At 39.2% G+C, this 25,675-nt stretch overlaps 1 protein-coding gene and 1 long non-coding RNA gene across 2 annotated transcripts in view; one reads left to right on the top strand and one right to left on the bottom strand.

Annotated features, from left to right (window-relative positions):
• slx4ip (SLX4 interacting protein) overlaps positions 1 to 25,675 on the bottom strand; it is a 97,623-nt gene that overhangs the window by 49,276 nt on the left and 22,672 nt on the right. The window contains exon 3 of the mRNA XM_062957719.1: positions 1,378 to 1,467. Coding sequence (XP_062813789.1) covers positions 1,378 to 1,467 — 90 coding nt within the window. The remainder of the gene's footprint in view (positions 1 to 1,377; positions 1,468 to 25,675) is intronic.
• LOC134292518 (uncharacterized) lies at positions 7,519 to 24,374 on the top strand. The gene is made up of 2 exons (XR_009999761.1): positions 7,519 to 7,616; positions 23,052 to 24,374. It is a non-coding gene; the product is annotated as an uncharacterized LOC134292518 (long non-coding RNA).

Here is a 25,675-nt window from a genome sequence, read left to right as displayed (position 1 = left end):
GCTCCATGTTTCTCTGAAGGCCAGGTCCTTGCCGGAGGAAAGACTTTCCTCCCTCCAGCAAGGGCCTGGCCCTCGGAGAAACCTGGAGTGTGTTGCTAGGCAGCAACACGCACCAGGCTTCCCTAAACCGGGCCTCCCTATTATCCAACAAATCCAGTTATCCGGCATTCGGCCCGCCTGTTTAAGTCGGATAACCGGAACTCTACTGTACTTAGATTGTACTGTACTGTACTATGTTCTCATGACTGAAGTGTCTGAGAAAAAGTGGAGAGTGGGACAGGAGACAGAGAAGATAAAGATACAGGAGAAAGAATTATACATTTGTTTGTCTCAAAGTAATCTTATATCTCTGGCTAGAAAACTATGCAACAAATTATTTTCAAATTATTTTCTAGACATAAATAAGCATCAAGAAACTAGATTGGCAACAGAAAGGAAAAAGTGAAAGAAAGTAGGATAATAGTGGTGGTAATGATCACTGGTCAACACACATTCTAGTGCCTCAAATGTTAGACTTGTTTCTAAGTATATTTGACCCACTGATTCCAAAACTGGCACCAGTTTTCTCATATTAGCTCCAGTGTCTAAAATACAGGACACATGCCATATACAGTACTAGTCTTCACCTCCACGCCCACAGCATGATAACCGTATTTAAGAGACTGGAACTGATGTGTTCTATCCAATGCAGTTTTTGGAACCGGTTCCCCAAATAACCCCATGAATAGGCCTAAAAACCAAGGCATCAAGGAATTTTCTTTTTGGGAGTGGGGAGATGTGTAATTGCAGTACTGAAGCTTCAAGTCAGTATTTAGAGCTTTAATTCAGTATTTAGAAATATGGTTATACCTCCAAAGACAAGAGGGAGGTAAAGTTACCAAGGGAATGTAAACAGAAAATGTCAGAGTACTTGGCTGTGAGTGATTTCTAGTGTCTTACTGTCTATAATGCTAGAAATGTGAGATCTGAGGAAAATTTCATGGCAGGGTAGTGACTTATTATTTCTTGAGGCAATGTTCTTATTTTTGCATATACAGTCAGCTATACTCCTAGGAGACTGGTGAGCAGAGGCAAGTTATGCTAAACAGTATTTCTTCGTAGCAGTTGCAGTTGATACAAATCTGTAAGAGTGCGAACCAAAGGAGACATGTCGACAGGTATTAACTCAGTATTGGACAAACCTCTTCAACTGCCACATTAATGAGAACTTTTAATGGCATAAAGACAGATAAGACAATAGGGACAACAACTGCATGAAAGAATCAATGCTGATTAGGTAAAATGTGCAATATCTTCACAAACCGAATAAACAAAGGCAGCCTATGCTTTCTCCTATCCCTTAAAAAAGTTTTTAAAATACAGGTCATTGAAACTCACCTCTTTCTTATGATCAGAAAACCAAACATTGTCTTTATTGGAGTCTTGAGGCATAATGTGGACATCTACCAGCACCGCATAGTTCCCACACTAAAAGATTGGTGGGGGAAGTAGGGGACAAGATTAAGAACAGAAAAGGTTTTTATACATCAATGAGCTTTGATATGATATGATCCCTGAGTGTCCTAGCTGAATCATAAATACAGTTAAAGATTTACCCTGGGATGCAATACAGTGGCCCTACACAACTTGTGGCCATCCAGGTGTTTTGGACTTCACCTCCCAGAATTCCTGGCCATTAAACAAGCTGGCTAGGGCTTCTTAGAGTTGGAGGTCCAAACATCTGGAGGGATACAGGTTGTGCAGGCCTACAATACAGCCTTATAGTGCCACATCTAAAGCCATATATAATGCCAAAAGAATCTTAATATTTAAGTATGGACTCACATGCACAAGCAGTAGTAGCAGTAGTACCAATAATAGTAATTATTATAAGAATACCAGTATATGACAAATGCTGACAACTGCTGGACAGACCACCGACTAATTCAATCCACAATGGCTATCAAAATCGTTCCCAAAAGTGACGCCAAGGAAGAAAGATAAGGCATACAATAAACACCCAAGCCCTTCAAAAGCCCTCTAAACGAACCCTTCCTCAAACAACACTCAAGGAGCATCTATTTATGGAACACCCTGAAAATGTTGAGGAACACTGGAATAAACTGGAGACCTGGATATCAAACTAAAAAACATGAAGACTGGTTTGATGAGAGTGATAAGGAAAGCCAACATTTAATTGAAAAGAAAAGGAAAGCTTTAACCTTCGCTGGAAAAATCCTTGCAAACCACCTTCAACCTATTTCAGAAGACATCCTCCCTGAATCCCAGAATGGCTTCCACTCTTCCAGAGAAACAGTGGATATGCTTTTCATTGCATGACAGCTCCACGTAAAATGCAGGGAACAAATTTGATCTTTGTACATGACATTTGTTGATCTTGCAAAGACCTTTGACACCATGAAACATAATGCTCTCTGGATCATCCTCTTGGAAGACAATCATACATGGCCACGAGTGATCATCTATATATGTATGTACAGTAGAGTCTCGATTATCCGACTTAAACTGGAGGGCAGACTGATAATCGAAACTGTTGGATAATAGGGAGGGTGGCAGAAGAAGGAGCCTCTTCCCCTGTTGCTGGAGAAGAGGCTCCTCCTCCTCTTCTTCTGAGGGAAAAGAGGAGGGAGATGGCGAGGAAAGTGGTGGGCCACCTTCCAAGCCTCGCTAATCCTCCTCTCTCTCTAGAGCTAGCCTCCCAGAGGAAGAGGACAAGCGAGGCTTGGAAGGTGCCCCACCACTTTCCTCGCAATCCCTCTCCTCTTCTCTCTCGACAGGCTGGCTCTGGAGGGAGAGGAGGAGTAGGAAGAGGACAAGTGAGGCTTGGAAGGTGCCCCGCCACTGCTCCTTTGCTTCCCGCTCACCCTCCCTCGCTCGTTGGCTCACTCACCGGGCCGGCTCCTGGCAGCAAGGGTAGAACCAGGACCCAGCCCGGTGAGTGAGTGAATGAGCGAGAGTAAGGGCGGGCGGCAAAGGCCCTCCCTCCCTCCCTCGCTCACTTGCCAGGCCGGTCCCGGCAGCAACAGCGGCAGTGGCAGCAGATCCAGGACCCGGCCTGGTGAGTGAGTGAGCAAGAGGGCAGGGGAAAATGGCTGCCGCCACCTTTGCTGCGCTGGCCCGGGAGGGGGTGAGCAAGGGCTCCCCAGGTGTTGGATAATACGGAGTGTCAGATAAGCGGAGCTCTACTGTACTAGCATATATTCCTGGTAGTGCCCGGGTGACACTGGGACCACTGTCCACCTCCTTTCTCCTTTCTCCAGCTCTGAGAAAACCTACCTCACAATGTCTCCATTGCAACACTCTGGCAACTGTCTTTGGGTAGGGTCTATTTGTGGCTTTTTCTTGTCTTCTTCAATTTCTCTCATGCACCTTCTCCCTCTCTCTTTTCTTTCATTTTTCCTCTTCTTCCCTTGCTTTTCCTCATACACTTTCCCCACTCTACAGTATTTCTTTCCTTTCTCTTCCTGCCTTTCTCTCCCCTTCTTTTTCTCACTTTCCTCCTTTCCTTTTTCTTCTTTCTTCCCTGCATGTCTCTTTCTTTCTTCTTTCCTTTCCTTCCCTCCCCTCATATCTTTTCCCCTTTCCTTTAAGTTTCTTTTTCCTTTTTCTTTTTCCTCCTCCTTCCCTTCCTTCTTCTTCTTTTCTTTCCTTTCTTTTTCTCATTCTTTTTTCTTTCACTCCTTTCTCTCTTCTTCCCTTCCCCTCACACTTTTTCCCCAGCAACATCCCAGAGGACTACCTAGCAAAAGCCAATCCTTCCCTTAGCAACAGCCAATCCAACACAGAGCACCATTTTCAACATTTGTGGTACAAACAGACAGACAAACATACATACATACATACACTTTGACTTTTGTATATATAGGTAAGTTGAGTATGTCTTCTCTAACATGCTTGGGAACAGAGGTGGTTGGGATATTTGATTTTTTGGGGGGGAAGAGAGAGAGGGAGGGAGGGAGAGAGGGAGGGAGGGAGGGGTCTTCGAAATGAGACCACAATTCGCAAGCCTCATGCCTTCAACTGCCTTGTGATGCCCACTAAGAAGATCATTGGGTTCCCCCTCAGTCATCTCTCAAAGACAGTGGTCTCATATGTAACAGTGAATCCCTTTACTGGCTGCCATTGCTCTTATAATTTTTCCACATTGGAAGCAGAAAAACAAAAATTGCAGTTACTCAGTTATTAACCATCAATTCATATTCAGATGCACAGGAAACATACAATTTAAAGTCCAAAAAATATGCAAATCATGATGTAGTGGATGCTTTAAAAACCAAGTTCTGTATAGCCTGCTTCTCAGTAGAGAGAATGAACTATCTGCTCTAACTCACTATGCAAAGTGGTCTAGCAGTACTATAAACCTACACTTTTGTAGGTCTGAGGGAGGGCTACAGGGAAACATCAGCAAGACATGCCTTTCTGATTTAAATTACAGACCACTGATGCATCCCCAACAGTTTGGGGTGAGGATCAGGATGTTGGCAACCCATTTGACTCCAGTAGTTGGGAGAGATACCTACAGGAAGATTTTATGCTGATTAGAGAATCCAACTACACCGGTTCAAAAGTTCACCGGGAAAGTGATAATAGCCAAAGATGACACAAGTAGGAAATCTCCTGAAGACAGGTGTCAAAACACATCGGGCTGATTTCACAATGGCATGGGATTTATTTTCCTTTTCTTTTGCAAAGGAGAGCATTGAAGATTTATGTATGATCCATAAATTCAGTTGTGAAGAGAGAATAGAATGTTTGTCTAACAAGCCTATCATAAATATTATTTATAGAGAGCTTGCCATGGATACTTTCTATTAAGTTCAGAAGTTAAATATTTTTTTAAAAAATAATACTCCACAGTAAGCAAATGTAAGTACATATGCTAAATTTGAATAATTCATTCCTGTTCTACCATGTTCATTGAGGTTTGATCCTTACCAAGTTTATTGGCTTATCTAAAACAGGGGTGGAAACTGATAAAAGTGGACATTTTCCATATGGTCCTCCATGGCATCTTGGAGAGCTGTACCCTATCTATGTCCTATCATAACTCCATCTGACATCTTTTAAAAATTCTTTTAATCCTTTGTAAAAATGGCCCACCATGGCTCTCCTTGCCTTAATTGGGGTATGGGCAAGGAGAGGGAGTTATGCTCCCTTTTGGGGTGGCCGTCAGCTAAGAGTTGGAACAGATAGCTTCCTATTTCATAAAAAGACTTCATTTTAATGTTATTATGTTCCTTCAAGCTTCCCGTGGAGTCATGTGGGTTTTTGTTCCATTACAGTTGTTTTTAAAAAAATTAAGTCCCATGTGGACAAGGGATTTTGAGGGCTTCAAAAAGCCCTTCAATGGTCACACATACCCTACAAGCTGTAACTTTCCAATTCTGATCTAAACATGATTCTTAAGATGTTTCTAACATTGCACCATCATATATATTGATAGTAAACCCAACTCTCTGAAAGATGAACAATGGCATAACTGACACACAAGAATAAGATACAAGCAAGGTTGGACATTATTAAAAAATAAGTAAGTAAGGAAGGAAGGAAGGAAGGAAGGCAGGAAATCTAGGAAAGGAAACCCAAAACAAACTAGAGAGGACTGGGAATACGCAGTTGGAGCTGAATACTGATTAAACATTGGGGAGGGTCTTTTTTAACCTTATTCCATGCTTTTTCATAATTATTTTGATATAAATTGCTATTTTATTAGTAGTCCATAGTACTAGATATTTTGCTTTCCTTGCAGCCTTACAAGTTGGTACATTCTCCAGTTTATCAATATTCCTTGTTGATAGGTTTTTCGTTAAGAACATGGGGCCCTCGGTGGCACAAGGGGTTAAATCCTTGTGCTAGTAAAAGGTTTGAATCCGGGGAGGGCAGGTGAGCTCCCTGTCAGCTCCACCTCCCCGTGCGGGGACATGAGAGAAGCCCCCTACAAGGATGGTAAAACACCAAACATGCAGGCGTCCCCTGGGTAATATCCTTGCAGGTGGCCAATTCTTTCACACCGGAAGCAACTTGCAATTCTCAAGTCGTTCTTAACACAAAAAAGTTAAGAACATGGATTTCTCTTTATTTTTAAAAAATCCTGCCAAAGTTCTGCACTTATCAATAGTTTCCATGAAGCTTTGAATACTCCTTCTATAATACATACCATGCAATTGGGGTAAGACTTAACTAAAGTTCTTGTCCTTTTATTTTCACCCCTTTAATACTACTGTCTTCCCTAATCGTAATGTTTAATGCTTCCAACAACCATATGAACAATAGAGTTGACAGCGGATAACCTTCTCTCGTTCCTTTTTTGTATCTCCATATAATTTGACTAGGCCATTTATCCTTATTTTAGCTTTTTGTTTTGAACAGACAGCACCATTGGGGAGGGCAGGAAACTAGTAGGGAGTGCAGTGGAACACTAATGTTAGAGGTATAACTTGTTAAACATACAGGTTGAGCATCCCTTACCTGGAATTCCAAAATTGTAAATATTCCAAAATCCAAAACTGTCTACATGGATAACTAAGATAGAGAGGGTTCAAGGAACACAAACTCTGTTTTACACACAAAATTACTAAAAATATTGTATGAAATTACCATGAGGCTGTGTTTAAAAGATGCATATGAAACATAAATGAATTTCATGTTCAAATTTGAGTCCCATCTTCAAGAGATCTCATTCTGTACAAATATTCAAACAACAGATATTCCATACCACTACTACTTATAATAATTTTTAAATCCAAAACACTTCTAGTACTAAGAATTATAGGTAAAGGATACTCAACTTGTCTTATGATACAAGCACATGATATAAATGGCAGAACAAAAACATTGTCAGACAGTATTTAATTACAGTAGTTCAATGCAAACTAAGATTCAATAGAGATTTATCATGACTTCTTTATCTCATCAAATTTAAAAAGAATTTAAGTTTTGGTTCAGCAGCCCTCTGTTAATTTTTTATTCTCTGGAAGAAAACAAAACGAAGGCTTTGGATAAACAGATCAAAGCATTCTGTTCTTTCATTGAGTGAAACCTTTACTGTGGAAGCTTAGCAAACTGAGTTCACAATGACTCGGTTGTAGAGACACATTCCAGCTGTTGATACAATATTTCTAGTATTCAAAAAAACTTTTACATATTTTTAAATTGCCTTAAATAATTCTGCACAATGATGAACAATGAGTAATGGAGCTTAGGCTGACTCAGACTAAATCCTTTTAAGAGTACTATCTGGAACATCAAAGTGTTCATCCCCTACAGAAAATACAATGACGGCTGTACCTCAATTCCTTTTCTAAAAGGCAGCCCTGTGAGGAAGAGGATACCTGTTAATGCTTGACTTGTCATCTTCAGTGCCTCTCCTCCAGCCAAATCTGCTCTTTCTCCTCCTTTTTTGCCATTACTATTTAATAGCCTACATGTATCTAATGATACTTTCAAATAGTCATGGCATGTCACAATGGTTGAATCAGTCATGACATCTCACAATGGTCATCCAAGATACAAAGCTTGCCAAGCTTTGGGACCCATCAACCCATGTTGGATAGTCAGCATGTGTTACCATTTGATTTAGGAATAAGATGGGGAGCCACCAATGAATCACAGCTGTTGTAAGTTATATTTTGGAGGAAGGAACTGCCAAAACCATATATATCTCAGTATTCCTTGCCAAGAAAACCCTAAGGCAGGGGTTCTCAACCTGTGGGTCCCCAGATGATTTGGCCTTCGACTCCCAGAAATCCTAACAGCTGGCAAACTGGCTGGGATTTCTGGAAGTTCTAGGCCAAAACACCTGGGGACCCTCAGGTTGAGAACCACTGCCCTAAGGAATCCATGGCGACACAGTAAGTGGACAGGTACATGAACACACACACACACACACACATATTCAAATATATGTGTTCTTGCATATCTAGATTGTTTGCAATAGGATTGGGGATGTTAAGGGTCTTTTAAAAATAAGACAATTATCAGCCTTGTTATTTTTATGCACATATTGATCAACTACATTGCAGTAACAGGAAAACAGGTCATTAACCTCATGTTATCTCTTAAGATCAAGGAAAAATACTTTTAAGGCTGCAGGCCTGAAAACACTTAGCAAAGTGTAAGTTTCATTGAGCACAGCAGAATTTACTTCTAAGAAACACGCACATCTTTGTGGTTTACATGACAAGCTGTATATGGGTGTGTGTGTTTTAAAAAAAGTCCTATGTATTGTGTTTTATATGGGGGGTATTGTTTGACGTAATATAATGTAACCAATCTGTGGATGAGACTTCTGTGGAAGTCAAAGGACAAGTTCCCTTCACTATTGCTTTGAATTCTCCCTATGGAAGATATCACTTTACTCTTACTGTTTGGATTTCCCCCCCTAAATGGCTCCAGTATGGCTCCATGCTTCTTTTGGGGTTTTTTTTGGGTCTGCTTTGGAGAATTTCCAATAAGAAATCAATCAGCCACATTCAGCTTTTCCTCCTAAGGTTCTGCTCTGATGAACTGTGAAATCATTGATGACTGGCCACAAATTAGAGCATAAGTGAAGCAGTAGTTTCCTTAGCAACCTACTGTTTTCCTCTCCTCAGGCTGGTTAGTTATTAAACAGAGGGAAAAGACAAGTAAGAGGTGTGTGCAAAAATCAAGTTCTGTCAATTGGTTTCCAAAACAATCTAGAAATGAAATTACAAAAAATGGCCATCACTTATCATGTCTCATTCTTGCATACAATTAAGCAAGACAGTGATACCTTTGCACCTCTGCTAACACCACACACAAACATTATTTCCCCCCATATTCACATGTGAGGTACATGTGGATGTATATCCCACTGCAAGAGCGCTGAAGCAGCTGCCAAAAAGGAAAAATGAGAATTTATAAAATAAGGCCCCCAAAGTAGTAAATTTTTGAAATCCAAGAGCTCATCCTGGCACCCCCACCTCACTCACTGAAATGCATAGGCTGGGGTTGAAATAGAAGCAGCTGTTTCCATATAAACACACATATTCAAATCTGGAGCAGCTTGGGTCTTGGATTCAGATCTCTCTGTCCCCATTTTACAAGGTTGAAATGCTTCTCCTCAAGGCCTAATTACTAATGGTGTATTTGTGCAACACTGCATGGCCTCTGTTGCAGTTGGAGGATGAGGTACAAGGGCCTGTTAATGGTTCTTTGGATTATAATACAATTTTGCTACTGTTATTGCTCCACATGCCATTAGTGAAACGTGATAAGATACTTTATGTAGAATCATTTATGTTAGAAATGCAGATATATAGACTTCTTTGGTTTCACTGTTATGGTAATAGTAGTAGTAGTAGTAGTAATAATAATAATAATAATAATAATAATAATAATAATAATAATAATAATTTATTTATAACACACCCTACCTCCCTGAGGAGACTCAGGGCGGTTTCCAGCGGAAATAACAAAATGGCAAACATTCACTGCCCCAAACAACCAAATAACAAATCAAAACAGTGGATAAAACAATCTGTCTGGTAGTATTTGGGGCGAGTGAGGAACAATGTAAGGTGATTCAGGACTTAGAAAAGGATGTTTGGAGACCTCTCATATTGTTAAGACGACAAGAGGAGGTTTTCTCCACAGACAAAACAGAAGTGGGCAAGGCTGGTCCCCCCCCCCCCTCACCCCGCTGCACCAGCAGAGCAGGTGATGGTAAAATTGGTCTTGACTCCACATAAATCTGTATATCCCCTTTGATACCTACATATGACCAGGTGTCAACATCTGGGAGCTTAATCTTCTATATCAGGGGTTCCCAAACCTTTTCAGCCACTGAGCCCTTTTTGAAGCAAAGGTTTCTTGTGCAGCCCTAAGAAATCTTTAGTGTTTGGTTCTATTTCTCTATGTGGCATATTACACACAATGCATATATGGAAGTATGAATGATAAGTTCTATATAATGCAGGTATGTCCAGAGTCTGGGCTTGGGGACAATTGCGGCCCCTGTTCAAATTTCCACTGGCCCTCTCTCTCCAGGCCTCCCTCCCTCCCTTAATAAAGAAAACAATAGTAAAAAAGAACGGGAGACAATATTATTCATCATTTAAATTTACAAAATGATGTAACAACTAATTAAGATATTTGAAAAAATATTACAATGTTACATGTACACCCAAAGTTAATTTGAACCATGTGCCTGCTCCTTGTGGCAAAGTTTGTCAGAGTTTAACCGAGATTCCCTGAAATCTCCCTCCTCACCATGTCTTCTTTTAATGTCCAGAGCACCCTCATTATTATTGTTCCCCTGGCTATCAAAGGTCCAGCTCAAGTTTTCTTCCAACCCTCCTCTTTTTCCTTCTCTCTCTCTTCTGCCTTCTCTTCTCCAAACACATTGACTGCCTGACTGAGTCGCTAGGCTTGCCAGCTCCTCATCGCAGCGCTGCTCCTGTAATCTCTGCTGATAATTTCTGAGCTCAGAACACTCAGTTTTTCTGTTTTTGTGCAGCGACCCACACCTGCCAACCAATCTGCTCCAAATGACAGCCCCAGGGGGGGCTGCCCATTGGATGTACCACACGTCCGGCAGCCTGCATCACGGAGATGGGGAAAGGGGAGGGAGAAATGGGGGGGGGGCTCACGGAGCACATTTTGGGAATTCCTGCTCTATAGCATGATTATATATAGCTGCCTTTCAAGGGAGCTGGGATGAATCAGGTGTATACAGAAAAAGGGGAGAGAAAGAAGATGAATGGGGGAAGAATAGAAAAGACACAGAAAGAGATAAGAGTCCTGGGTTCACATCTCTTTTCAGCTATTAACTTCACAAGGTAACCCTAGGGCAGCTACTGTTTGATCCATATTAACTCAACAAAATGACCACAAACCAGGTTCCAACTTCCACTTTACAGCCTTGGTACATATGCAGCATATGCTTTTTCTATGAAAACAATGCCAAAGATTTGTTTCTCCCATGTTTTGACTCCATTACATCACTACCCCTCCTACAGGGTTTAAATCCAGTGCTATTGACAGCCAAGTCTCTAAATTGAGTGTTGTCATGTTTCATAACCAAAGAATCATCTTGTTATTTTAATTGTCGGGAATTGTCAGCCTCTCTGATGCTGCCAGAGAACAACTCCTTAATGACAAAAGATGATGAAATGCAAGCACTATCTGGGCATGAGTAAGGTACAGAGCTACTGATAGCATCTGGAACTGGAAACTCATTACATGCCTGACAGCTTCCTAGCTGCTGAAGTTCATGGAGACTCAAGACTGGTTGACCATGGCAAATAAAATAACTCCTGGCATCCCGGGAGGAATAGCTGGGTCCCAGTCAAATGCTGCTTCATTAAGCTGAATCACCAAATCTGTTCACCCACAGAAGTAGCCTAAATTTACTTTGTAATAAAATACACACATACAAAGTAGAGGATTGTGTTACAATTCTAATTAAGCAATGGAAGACTATCACGTTCCTGAAGAAGAAAACTTCTGATTAAATGAGGGATGAGTAGAAAATGTTCAGGTCTACATTGATTTGAAGTGCATTGCCAAGTGCCTCCAACTCCCAAATGCTTAATAATGGCAACAATAAAATTACATCAGATAAACATGGCAGCTGTCAGAACCCTGGCTGCTGGGCACCAATAACCTTACACAGAGGCCAGTCTCTATCTAATATCTTTATTAAAGAAATATATAAAATCAATAAAAACAAGTGAAGAATATAGTTCAGAAACAGACCTTTCAAAAGAGGTCAAATATAGTCCAAAAATGTATTGTCCAATAAATGATATTAGAGTTCAAAGTTTTAATCCACTTGACCGAAACACACACTCTTGCCAAGCAATAGTGTGGGGAAATGTCAGAGTCTTAAAGTCCAATGAAGCTTGACAACAAGGCTGGAAATAAACTTGATTCTTGGCTAGGTCCGTGACTGGAGACAAGGCAAAACGTGAAGCATGGAGCAGGATCCGTGGTTAACAGCAAGGCAAGGCAAGGCTTGAAACTCGATCCGGGAAGCAAGGAACTGGGGTTACGAAGTCCACACACGAACTCTCTCCTGAAGCTGATCAATTGACTCCGCAAGGAATCTCTCGCGCCAAACCCCTATATTGGGTCTCGTTTTCCCACCAAGAATCTCTTTCCCTAGAGAACAAGAAGCGAAACCCAACTCTGTCCAGATGCAAGACTCCTTAGATTTTCCCAAGGGAAGCAGGCCTAATCAGCCTGTTTGTTTGGCAGCGATTCTTAGACTTCTCCGATTAGCTTCTCTGACTCCTCTGTCTTTAGAATAAGATTCCTTCCTGGGAAACGGAGGGGAGTACTGCCCAAGGCCTGGTTTACTGAATTCTTGAGGGCAAACGTCAACATCCGGCAGGTGAAGAGACTCCAGCTCTTGTTGAACCGGCAAAAACCCCATGTTTTCATCTTCATCTGCCACAATAGTACTAGGAACAGGACTACAAGGCCCATGAGGCATCACAGCAGCTGACATAAATAAAACATTCTGTGTGTGTGTGTGAAAGAGAGAGGGGAATGGAGAAAGAATGTGCGACTGAGCAAAGAACTGGATCTTTGTATGAAAAGATTGTGAGCTCTATTCAGTTTAGGTACTCAAATTAAATTTCTAGACACAGGGACCCTGATCTTTAATTGTGCCTGTGTATGTCTTTCAGATCATTTCCATTACTTAAACAGCCACCTCTCCAAAAACGTTTATAAAGCTATTGTTCTTCCAACTCTGTTGTACGCCTGCAAAACATGGACAGTCTACAAATGTCACTGTCGGCTTCTGGAAATACTCCATCAATGTTGCCTTCAAAAAATCCTGCAAATCTCTTGGAAAGACAGGTCAACAAATGTCTGGAAGAAGCAAAGACCACAAACATTTAAGTGATGATTGCCATCAATTTTGATGGACTGGGCACGTTGTCCAATTACCCAGTCTCTGTCTCAAGAACAGAAAATGGAATGTCGGTAGACAGTAAAAGAGATTTAAAGACGAGCCTAAAGTTAACCTAAAATGTGGCATAAATACTGAGAACTGGGAGTCCTTGGCCCTAGCCAGCTGTCATCAACAGTGCTATGGATTTTGTAGAAGCTCAAATAGAGGGCAAATAATGGCTAATAGAGACTGGCCATGAGAAGAAAAACCTTCTGTCTGAATATGCTTTATAGACTCACAAGGGCATTAAGGTCATCTGGGAAGATCTTGCTCACCATACCACAGCCCTTTGGCTGTGACCAAGAAGCAAACTTTTCTGCTGGAGGATCCATACTTTGCAATACCTTGCCAGCTGTTATATAGAACAGAAGGCATCATCTGTTATGTGTTTGAAATGCCTTTAGAAAAAACTGATTTACTCAGATTTCCCCAAGCTATTAACTGTGGATTTCATTCTAAAATATGTTGTATATTGTTTAATGTTTTGAATGTACTGTTGGTTTACTGCTGTACACTGATTTGATGTGGTTTCATGATTAACAATTATGCTAAATCAAAACAAACAAACAAAGGCCTGCTTCCAGGCGCCTAGAAGGCTGCAGGTCAGCCTAATGCTGTATGCCAAGATTTGTTGGTAAGCAAACCCTTTTCACCAAAGCGATGAAAAATCTGCTTAATGCTTTTTCAATCCATGTGAAACCCAATGGTATAATGACTGAGTTGGTCCTATTGTTAGAACATTAATGAGAACAAGCCAGGGGTGTTATGTCATGTTTTAATTATTTTAACAGTTTTTAATTGTTTTGTGTGATTTCAATGGATTTGTTTCTAACAATTCTAATTTAATATTTGTATGTTACAATATTTGAACTGTATTGTTTTTAATATTGTTAAGAGGGGAAAGTGGGGTATAAACCACTATCATAATCCCTAAACAAGTATAATTGTTAACTGGAACTGGAGATGAATTTCCAAGTGCTTCAGGAGATAAACATAATTCAATCTGTAATTGTAGAAGACTTGAAACAAAAGGAGAAAAAATGACAAGGGTCATGGGGAAGGAGAGACTGAGTTTGTGTACAGAACCAGTAAACCAGTTTTGCCAAACCAGACTCTCTCCCAATGTGTTGATTGTACTAATTGGAAGTAAAGACAGACAGTGGACCTCCTAAGATGGGAAATACAATTATTCTGGATTTTGCTGCCACTATTCTTGCAGTGGCTCTGATCTGAAAGGAAGTTCTGTCAGTGAGATAACCTAGTTGAGCTCCTCCAGAGCTCACATTCAACCCACAGCATCTGTGAGAAGAATCATAGAAGCACAGAGTTGGAAGAGACCTCATGAGCCATCCAATTCAACCACCTGTCAAGAAGCAGGAAATCGCATTCAAAGCACCCCCGACAGAGATAAAATTCACTGCAAATGTACCATACCTCCAATGGCAGATTCCCAGACCACTCAGGCTGGAGGACTGTTGAAACTGTTGTTCAATCCATCTGGAAATCACCAAGCTGAGGAACCTTAAACATTAATTTCAGTACATATTCTCTGGGGCACTCAGATGTTTTTTTGTAACAACATTGCATACTGGTAGGTTTACAATTGCCACACTGAATTGTCATGTACCTCCATAATCAAGCAATGAAGAAATAGCCCAAACTTAAAAAAAGAAGTTAGGAGGAGGAGGAGGAGGAGGAAGAAGACGGAGGAGGGGGAGGAAGAGGAGGAAGGGGAGGGGGGGCTTTTCACAGTTGTGCAATGTTCTACCAAAATCATTTTCGCATGCTGTATCTTCCTGGCAAATATACAGCAGATCAATTAAATAAAGCCTCACAGTCAAGAGAAAATGCCATACATCCCAGTTAGCTGGATTTTTTGAGGCCTGCTGTGAACCATAAGGAACAGACAGATAGATATAATATGCAATAGCTGCCTTTAGGGCTATTTTAGGGCAAGATGTATTATTTTGAAAAAACTGTAAATAAATAAACAACGAGGGTTGTTAAGATTTTCTCTTTTAATAAATATGCAAACCACTCAATTATTAAATTATAATAAAATGCACAAATTTCATGATATATTATAATTTTTGCAGCTTTTGATTGCTATTATTGCAATACGAAAAAATGCACTGAAGTTAGACAGTCTGAAGTTTTCAAAGCTAGGTTCACGTCAGGTGATACTAAATGGAAGTGTTGCAGGCCACAGCCCACAGATAAATCTGGAAAGAGTCAATGTCTCAAGGCACATTTATGTTTACTGTCTGGTAAATAAATAAAACAGTGAAGCAAAGGAAATTCATTGCTTAGTCTTGCCACTGCAGGATCATCAGACTGGGAATTATCTTAATTATTCCAACATAAAGTCAGCTTCCCAAATGGAGTGATATGAGGAGGGGAACATCCCATGTGACTTAGTTGTCTTCATTTTCCCATTATTTAAAAAGTTACCTACCGCAGCAATCAACTCATTAAGTGATCATGTGCACACCATATTCTAGCATAAAGCATCTGCAGATGTTAAATTCCTATGCCAATATTTTAGTGCATTAAAAGATGTGTTGATTACACAGGCATGAACTTGTAACATTACACAGTTTCCACTTGTGTCTTTGATGCATATTATTCCTTGAAGAATAGTCATGTTTTTTGTCTTTATCATACTTGATTCCCACCCTTCTAGTAAGGCATTCACAGAGCCATACATAATAATTTTACATTTTTATTTGAGAGAGAAGGATATGACACTGTAAGCCAATTTAAGTTTTTGTCTGTAAAATTTAATACCCCACCCTTCATTTTCATTAGAGCTGCCAGAACTGCGTCATCTACAGTTACAAGATGTTGCGTAAAATAAAAAAAAATCAATTTAAAAAAAACAAAAACACATTTTTAACAGAAAGCTAAACATGACAATAGACTGAAAATAAGGAGAGGATAACAAGAATTGTCAGCAATACTAAAAACATATGAAAGATGAAAAGGCTTAACTTAATACCCAAGCAGCAGATGTGATCCTTTTGAAGGAAACACAATTCTTTCTTATAATAGATTGGCCAACATTTCCTGTATCAAATGAATGACCTACCATAAGTTGTGTAAAATTGTGCTTCAGTTTATCACATGTGATAATTGAACAGATCTACTGTCTCATGCAACTCTGACTCCAAACAGCACATGGCCTTACGTGGACATTTCATGGACATAACTATTAAACACCGTGAAGGCAAAACGGAGCTAACAAAACACTACAGTCCAAGAGCCAGGGCATGAACAGTAGTCTTCCAGTATCATCCAGGAATTATAGCTAACCAAGCATCACAGCTACTAGGGAATACAATGATCCATTCAAGACAACTGCTCCAGAAATATACTATAGGCAATTCCCTCAAAAGCCTCTATGACATCTAGGAAAAGTAATGGGTTCATTTCTCTATGCCCTTCCTTCAGTGGTTTCCACTCCAAAGACAGGCAGAATGAAATTGATATAAACAGATAACTTCATTCAATAATATCTAATTTTACTTGGCTTTTACTACCCTAACTGCCACCATCTGGCAAAGCACTCTACCAAACAAAGATGAGTGACTGGTCAATTTTTAGGATTGCCTTCAAGTTCCAGAGACAGCGTCTTTGAGAGCCTTTATGTGAGATGCTCCTTTAAGGCAACATAATTACCTCCTCTTCAAAGGGAGAATTATTCATCTTCTGGATCCAATGGCCAATCTTGAGTGGTAGGTGGGAGGGCTGGGATTATGCAAACAGGAAGTAAACTGTATGCTTCGAAGAATCTTGTTCACACAATCAGGGATCACCAATGGAATTCTATCCAATGGAACAAAACAAGAAAGTCCTCCAATATGAAGCATTCAAGCCAAAAAGGAAGAAGCTAGTGATACAGTGATACCTTGACTTAAGACTTTAATTCATTCCATGACCTAGCTCTTAACTCAAAATGCTCTTATCTCAAAGTGAATTTTCGCACCGAAATGCATTCAAATGTTATTAATCCATTCAGGTCCCTCAAACTCTCCCTCCCATTTCTGTTCCATGCTTTATATATATATAACGTACTTTATATATAACGAATAATGTACTTTAGATATAACGAATAATGTATGAATGCACAGTCACATGGAACAATAAAAAAGAAAGATCAACTTTAAAATGGTGGCAGCACAAAGCTGTGGCAAGGAAGTACAAAGCAAAAAGGGAAAAGGCAGAAGCATTATTTTCTTAATACTGCACTCATTCCAGCCTCCCTCTCTTGCTCTTTCTCCCTCTCTCTTCATGAAGCCAAACATACCAGGAGTAAAAAACCACACAAAATCAACTAACCCAAAATTCTCCAAAGTGGACAGCAATCTCCCACTTTGAGCATGAGGCACAAGGCTGCTCCTTGAAGCCCTAAAGCTCTGTACTCTCACACTAGCACTTACTCTGGCATCAGCTTTTATTTGAAACACTGGTTTTATGTCAAAGTGAAACCAGGGGCAAGTGATGGCTCTTAAAACAGTTCTACATTTGGTATCACTGAAATTAGAGTAGAAGGGAATAAAGTTAAGATTGCTCCCTACAAATCAACAGATGGGAAACACAATCCTTACTTTAATATCTGCATTTTTCTCTAGTTTTAAAACTGGATGTTTCTAGTATTCTGAACACTCTTGTGTCTATTTAGAAAGAAATTATATACTTTATCTAATTTTATCAATATAATACTGATGCTTCCCTGAATCATATGGTAAGGACATGTTCAGTAGTTACCTCTTTATAACTGGGTATATTACAGTGTACCAGTTTTATATTGGAAACACTTTGGAAATCTATAGACATACATGATCTTTTAAATAATATGCATGAAACATGGAATTCAATTAACAGCCAACATCGCTGGATCCTGTATGCTGTTACTGTTGATAAAAAGGTTGTATGCCAAGTTGAGCGAGAGAAATATTTTTTATTTTTCAATTGTCAAATCTCAGTGCTTTAGCAGTGAACACATATTTTAGAGACACCAGTTTCAAGAAAATACCGTTTTGAAAATACGTTCCGTTAATACTAATGCATATGCCTAACCCATACGCATCTTCTAATGTACTATCCCTTTCCCTTTATTTCTTTGTATTCATACATTAAAAATCCAGTTACAATTATTTGTTTGTTTAAAAAACTGCCTGCTCATTTGTTTAGTTCTGAAAGATTTGTTTCAGTTTCTACCTCACTAAAATATTAAGAAGAATTTTTGGTTTTTACATGGTTTTCTCTGTAGTGAACTGCAGATCTCTGGTCTTGTGCAGGTTTTTAGGTTTAGGTTTTGTTTTTTGTAGCTTAACACGATGTATAATGTATTAAGTACCATTTCTCATGCTTATATTGCCAGTTTATTATCTCATTGCATATGTAATTTGCAGTTAGCTGTTCTGGTACTATTTGCTAAGGAATGGCTTGTAAATGTCACAGGAAGACAACTCTGTTTCAAGACACATTCTCAGTACACAAAACTACCTCTAATAAACCTCCAAATACAAAATTTGTGTTCACCATACTACAGACATTAAGGAACCATTGCCTATTCTTTCAAAATACACAATAAAAGCAGATAAGGAGAAGTATGCCCCTTCATCTCAAAGATCCTGTCTAAATCTTGGATAGCACGTTGCTAGTCAAAGTGTTGACAATATTGAGCTAGATAAACCAAGTATATGACAAGACTTGATGAATGACAACTGCCAACATTTGCAGAGGAAATGAGGTGCATCCTCTACAACTGATCAAACACATAAGCACTTTACATTAGAAATTTTAAAAAGACCATGTGCTAAGATGAAGACATCTCAGGACTTAGCTGTAACCCTGCTGAGAACCTAAGGTGCTGGAGCTCAGTCCTGGCTCTCCTCTCTTCAGAGAATTTTCACAGGCTTCCAATTTATGAAATGTTCTCAAGCATCTACATGTTCCATTTATAGAAATACTGTTGACCAAGGGCTACTATTTCCACATATACTGCCAGAGCAAGATACAAACTGTCTTGAGAAGTGCATTTTCAAACCTGCCCTTACAAGCTTAATACTTCAAAGTCTCATTTTTCATTTCCATTGGATTGTATTACTAGGTGGAAGATATTTCCCACAGTGAATGATTGTAATGTCAGGAAGCTATGGTTAAGGGCAGCAATTAGAAAAAACAAAAAGACACACAAACAAATGATGAACATCGGTTTCCAATGTTTTTAGTTTTTAGGAAGGAGACATATCATGAAATCTTAACGTACTATACTTTCTGCAGTGTCGTACATGTGCCCAATCAAAATAACAGCTTCAGAAAATGGATGAACTTCAAATTCATAAATCAGAAAGTGCCATCGAAATCAGAAATTGAAAGGTCTCTTCCCCTCCCAAACATCTTTGTTTAAATCAGGATTGCAAACATGTGGTCCTTCAGATATCATTGGACTCCAACTCCCATCCATATTTGAGAATTGCAATTCAAGAACACCATCTAGAGAGCTACACATTTCCCATTAAAGTGTCAGACTTATGTTTAGTCCATGCCCTAGATATATAGCTGTGCTCCTCACCTGGTTTGTCATTTAATAAAATGAATATGAGTCACAAATACACCAAATGGAAATAAATCTGCAGTGTGATTTTCCTAGATCCTCCTCCAAATGCTTCTTCAAATTTGTTCTTGAGCTAAAAAGTGTCACTGATGAAATATTTCCATTATATTATTTGTATTAAACTTTTAGTTGAATATATTTAAAATATTGTTTTAATTAAATCATATCCATGGTAGAGAAACGATTTTATTAAATCATGTTATACATTAAAATTCTAAAGAGAAGATATATATTACAGAAATACAGTATTTCTCCAATTCAGAGACACCCTTTTTTTCAAATTAGTCATCTCAAAAACTGAAGTGCATCTTAGAATCATGGGTGCCACACACACACACACTTTTAGGTGTCTTTCAATTTATAGCCACACAGCTAAAGTTCATTTTCTTAAATACAGAATTTTCTCTTTACTCCTTTCATCAATTCTTTGTTTTGGACTGCATACATACGTTCACAGTTTTATTAGGAAGATAAGATCAGATAGTATAGGTTATCAGCCAGTGAAGATAAATCTGCTGTTTTCCCTCCTTGTGTAATTGCAATCTTTGTTGCTTTCAATAGATGAGCAAACGCTTGGAAATCTTCCAACATTGCCAAAGCGAGTTCTTCTTCAGCAGTTCTTGGCTTTGTCCCACAGACCTCTTGCAGAAATGGAAAGTCAATGTCAACTTGCACAAGGCAATTCTATTGAATTCTCTTGATTTTCCCCAGCTCATATGAGCGCCCAGTGTGTCATCGCATGCCTGGGATTTTGAATTCCCCCAAATCATGGCTTTCCCTGAACCACAAATAGAAGCCTTTGCTGGATCACTGAAGTTTCTCTCAATAGGAGAACCATGAGAGATATAACTCTTTCCATCAATACCTTCTGGAGTAAGCAACAGATAGACATTAGAGAAGGTAAAGACAATTTCCCATGGGTCATTTTTCCAAAGTATTTCCAAATTTCCTTCCACAGTTCCATGTGTTTTTGTGCCAACAAAAGCAATAATGTTTGACGCCCCCCCCCCCTTTAAAAAGCTCTATAATCACAGCAAGATTCTATTATTATTATTTTTTAAATCTGATGTATACAATCAAGCTTTTGTGTTCCATTTTAAAGATTTGTTTTCTCCCTCCTACTTGCTGAAATACAGATCTGGCCTACATCAGCCTTGATTCCCTAGTGTCCTTCAGCTTTTACAAATCCATTTCAGAGGTTCCCACTGTCAAAAGTCTATTACCCTGCTTGTAAACATCAGTGTTATTGCTCAACAATCAGTTGCCATTAATACAATTATGAGATGCTTGAACCTGCTTTTTCCTTAGGACCAAAGCAGGTCTGCCTTCCTCTCCCCTACAGACATAATACCCTCTGCAGGGATTGGTTATTTTGAAACTGAAACTTTATTAAATGTTTACTTTTGTGCTTAATGCATAATCATATATTATACAATTTAAATGCAAGTTCGGCTTCCCTGAATGTTTCAGCATGGTTAATGCTGTTCATCCAACTCTGAAATTAGCAAAACATCTTTCTAAAATTTAACACATAAAACAAAGAGCTCTAATTAAATCCAAGCCCTTATTCAAATTCTCAGTCACAGAATGATCAAATTATAGCCCTTCAAGACAAATCTTATCCAGAAACAAGCTTTGGATTTTGTTGCTAAATGGGGAGAATAACCTTTGAGACTCTCACTCACTTTAGTGAGTATTATTTACTTTTAAAAGAGTAGTTTGATACAAAAAAAAAGCTCAACACCATGTTTTTCATTTTTAAGGTTCAAAATGACTGAATAAAGAATTGATGGGCAACAACTGGCCCAAAGGTCACATTATAACTGAGATTAATTTTAAGTTTCATCTACAGTTATCTATTCACATTCTATATAATGTGATCCAATTTGGATCTTTTTATGGTGAAGATTCATTAAAAGTATTGATTATTGCAATCCTAAGTGCACCAGTGTAGAATTCATTTATATGTGTGCTGAATCATCACAACAAAAGACTGACATTTAATGGAACTATAGAGAATAACAGAAAATATCCTAAAAGAAATCCATCTTTGTTAACGGAACCTATTCACAAATAAATTTGGGTGAAACTGTGTCAGCCAACTATAGCAAGACTAGGTTATATGTGTACCTTCACATGTTGCAAGACCTCAATTCCACTCACTCGACACTATTGGCTATGCTTGGCTTGAGACTGTTGGGAGCTGGAGTCCAACATCTGGAAGACCACAACTTTGCAGTCTTGCTTTACAACCATAGTTCAGTTACATCCTTTGGTGCATCAGTACAACCTTTCTTTCTATCAAATAATAGCTAACAGCCTACTTCTGACAAACCCAAGACATAGGTAAGAGTGACTGTAAGAGGATGGGCTCATGAGTTTGACCACATTCTACGAGAGCAATGTGACACCTACTAGAATATTTGCACCAGCTATCAGCCAAAAGAAAATGTCTCATAGGTTTTCAGTTCCTGAGCTGTTGCAGTTGCTTCTGCAATTCTACAAAAGAAATATCAGAAGAAGTATGATTGTTGGGCTATGCAGTTTCTGAATCCAATAAATGCTGGATAGAAGCACACCAATAAGAAAATGAACAGAACACTCAATAAGTAAAGAAATATTTGGGTCAACAAAAGGAAAAGACCATGAAATGAAACAATGTGTTATCATAACTCCTTACTCCAGAAATAGTGTGTGTGATGGGTTGGTTTTATACCACACAGTTTTGCATTGTTGCTAGAAACAAGCAAAAATGACGAGCAGCATCTAATGCTGTAGACAGGATTGCAGAAAAAATCTCTCCCAAACTTGCCCTATAAACATTGGGATGTAAAGGTAAACCACAGAAAATACGTGATCTCCCCCATCTCTTGGATTCGAGACCAACCCAAAAGAGGATTCAAGTCACATTTAAAGTTGTATTATAGTAGTAAGACTACTGCATGAAAACTACATACATGAAAACAGGATGCCATAGAATGGTTAACTTTCTCAAAGCCCCTTCAGATTTTTGCTCTATCATTCCTCTCAGCCCTGGTCACAGCCTACGGCAACTATAGTGATGGGATTTATAAGGTGAAATAACTGGACAGGCCTGAGTTGGACATTAGGGGCTGCAGATATGCAACTATCATTGAGTTGCAAGGACTACCTAGTCCAACTCTTGCCAAGTAGAAATGCACAATTAAAACACTCTTGAAATATGGACATCACATGTTGAAAGACCTCCAAAGAAGGAGAGTCCACTATCATCTGAGGCAGTCTGTTCCACTATTGGAAAGTTTGTATTAAAAGGACATTCTGATCTTAATGTTTAGATAGAATCTTTTTTTCTTGAAATTTAAATCTACTGGGTTGTGTCCTAGTTGCTGGAGCAGAAGAAAGCAAGCTTGCTTCATCATATATCAGCAGAACTGTAGTGAATCAGAACAAAATAGATTTGTAGTAAACCCTACAGCTAGGCATGAAGATAACAAGTCTTTTCTATTGTTCCCCTTTCACGAATAGTATCCTGAAAAATAACTACATCTGAACCTAGATGACATTCACATCTTTATTTCTACAGTGGCATGACCTTCATCACTGAAAGAAGAACTAGGACCATGTTTCCATTCATACTATAGAGCTTATTATAGTGAGATACTAAATATATCAAAGCTAACAAAGCACCATCTCAGCTTGTAAAAAAGATGAATGAGAAATGAAAATGTTATCATCAACCTATCAGACTTGATAGGAGAACAGTCCATGGTGGGTCTGCACTGATGTTCTTCCAGCAAAACAAGATAGTCATTTCTGAGTTCTGAGCAGCGAGTCCTAAATCAAACAACACAAAGAGAAGTATGCCAGAAATAGAAGATAACAAATGGCAGTTGATGGTTTCCATGTCAATAGTGGCAAATTGATTCCAGGTTTAAAGTTTGAACTTGAATGGGCTTTTGGCATGCTGAGTACTATCTCCAACATAGGTTCAATCACTTCAATAATCTCAATCAAAACCCTGAACAGATCCGTCACCCCTGTGATATGGTAGCTACCAGCCACCACTGGAGAAAGCTAAACTATCAAAAAATAAGTGAGGCGTGCCAATCATGTTGTCATTACAGTTGTATGATGAGCTCAACTGTTCTTCAATGCATTTTTAGAACACATGATTTTGGTCACATCAACTTCAAATGTCTGGAGCATCCCTTTTGTTTTAAAGGCAAAACTATGGATGTCTTTTGAAAATCCTTAATTCACTCCAGACGCTGGTTGTTATGTAAAATCTGCACAAGTAAACAGTTTAGTTCCACATTATCAGGAGCTAGAGAGCTGAAGATTATGCCAAGCAACGCCGACATAGCTGCACACAGGATTTAAACATACTGATCATATTAAGAGCAGTGCAGAAGACAATTTTTCCACATCGCAAGAAGCCAGACTGTTTACATGCTGAAGTGGCTAGAGACTTGGCTGTCTGTGTGTGGTCTATTTTGCAGTATTATAACCTTAAGTCTAAAGAAGAGCAGCATGGAAATCATTTTACTTGCAAGTGAGGCTACAGTTTGATTACTTAAATTCTCAAGATACAACTTAAAACATGTTCTAAACACACACACACACACACACACAGAATAAAAATGATCCAAGAGAAGATAAACGACAGGCAGGAAATCTAACAAGTGATTTCAGGGTTTACTGAAGACAGAAGTCAAACCAAGATGCCCTAACTCTCCACAAAAGGGTGAATAAGAGGCAGAGTTTTCCATCTTAACGTTACCTCCATGAAACAGTTATCACCATTACAGCAGCAGCTGCTGTTGCTAAGATAATAAATCCTGCAGAAGAGTTCTGTCTGACTGAATCACTTAGCTATATATAAACTGTGGGTGGTATAAAACGGTTGAGGGTTTTATACTACTTTTATAAGTGGTGTACATATCAGGTGATGAATGGAGCACAGGAATGTCAACTAACTTCTAGGGAAAAATGGGGCACAAGTACTGTGCTGTCAGAGCTATATAACAGCTATGTTGCCATCAAGAAGAGTTCATGTGCGTTGGTCGAAAAAGCCTAAATCACAGCTTTTAAGTCTGTCACTAGAACAGAAATATGACCTACCTTTTTGCCAGATGCCTTTTTTGCCAGCAGAGAATGTGTTTTATAAATGCTCAAATCAATAAAAGCTATATTTAAAAGAAAATCATTGTGACGATTACCCTGCAGAATTCCACTGCATGTGCGAAGGAAGATAAACGCTTTTGAACTCTGGTGCTGGAGGAAAATCCTGAGAGTGCCTTGGACCGCAAGAAGATCCAACCAGTCCATCCTCCAGGAAATAATGACCGGCTGCTCACTGGAGGGAAGGATATTAGAGGCAAAGCTGAAGTATTTTGGCCACATCATGAGAAGACAGGAAAGCTTGGAAAAGACCACAATGCTGGCGAAAATGGAAGGGAAAAGGAAGAGAGGCCGACCAAGGGCAAGATGGATGGATGGTATTCTTGAAGTGACTGGGTTGACCTTGAAGGAACTGGGGGTGGTGACGGCCGACAGGAAGCTCTGGCGTGGACTGGTCCATGAGGTCACGAAGAGTCGGAGACGACTAAACGACTGAGCAGCAGCAGCAGCAGTGCTGCCCTTTCTTTGCATCCAATTCTGCAATAATTAATTTAATAACATTTGTTTCATTTACATAATAATGAACAAGTCAAGGAGGTTCATCATACTTTGAGTGCGATTTCCCTGCTTCTTGGCAGAGGATTGGACTGGATGACCCACGAGGTCTCTTCCAACTCTATGATTCTAAGAAGTAGCATATGTGAAAGATGGCCATGTGTACTACAAATGAATCACATGGTCATTTTTTTATTTCACCCTTCCAATTGCAGATACTGTTTGAAGTTTGTCAACAATTACCAGAGGAGCACACCAGTTCAAAATGGTTGGGCAGAACAGCATTTGGGTGGGGAAAGTTCTAACCTGTCCAAAACTGAAGCATTCACGTTCCTGTTCTCTTGTGCTTTCCTTCCTTTGAAAAAAAGCAGATCCAGTCAATCAAAAGGAAAAGATAATAAAAATTATATATTGGTATTTATTTACAGCTGGCTGATATGAGAATATTTGTAAGGCCAATGGCATACTTGAAT

This window comes from Anolis carolinensis, chromosome 1 (genome assembly GCF_035594765.1).
Source record: "Anolis carolinensis isolate JA03-04 chromosome 1, rAnoCar3.1.pri, whole genome shotgun sequence".
NCBI lineage: Eukaryota > Metazoa > Chordata > Lepidosauria > Squamata > Dactyloidae > Anolis > Anolis carolinensis.
This window is presented reverse-complemented; position numbering and strand designations above follow the sequence as displayed.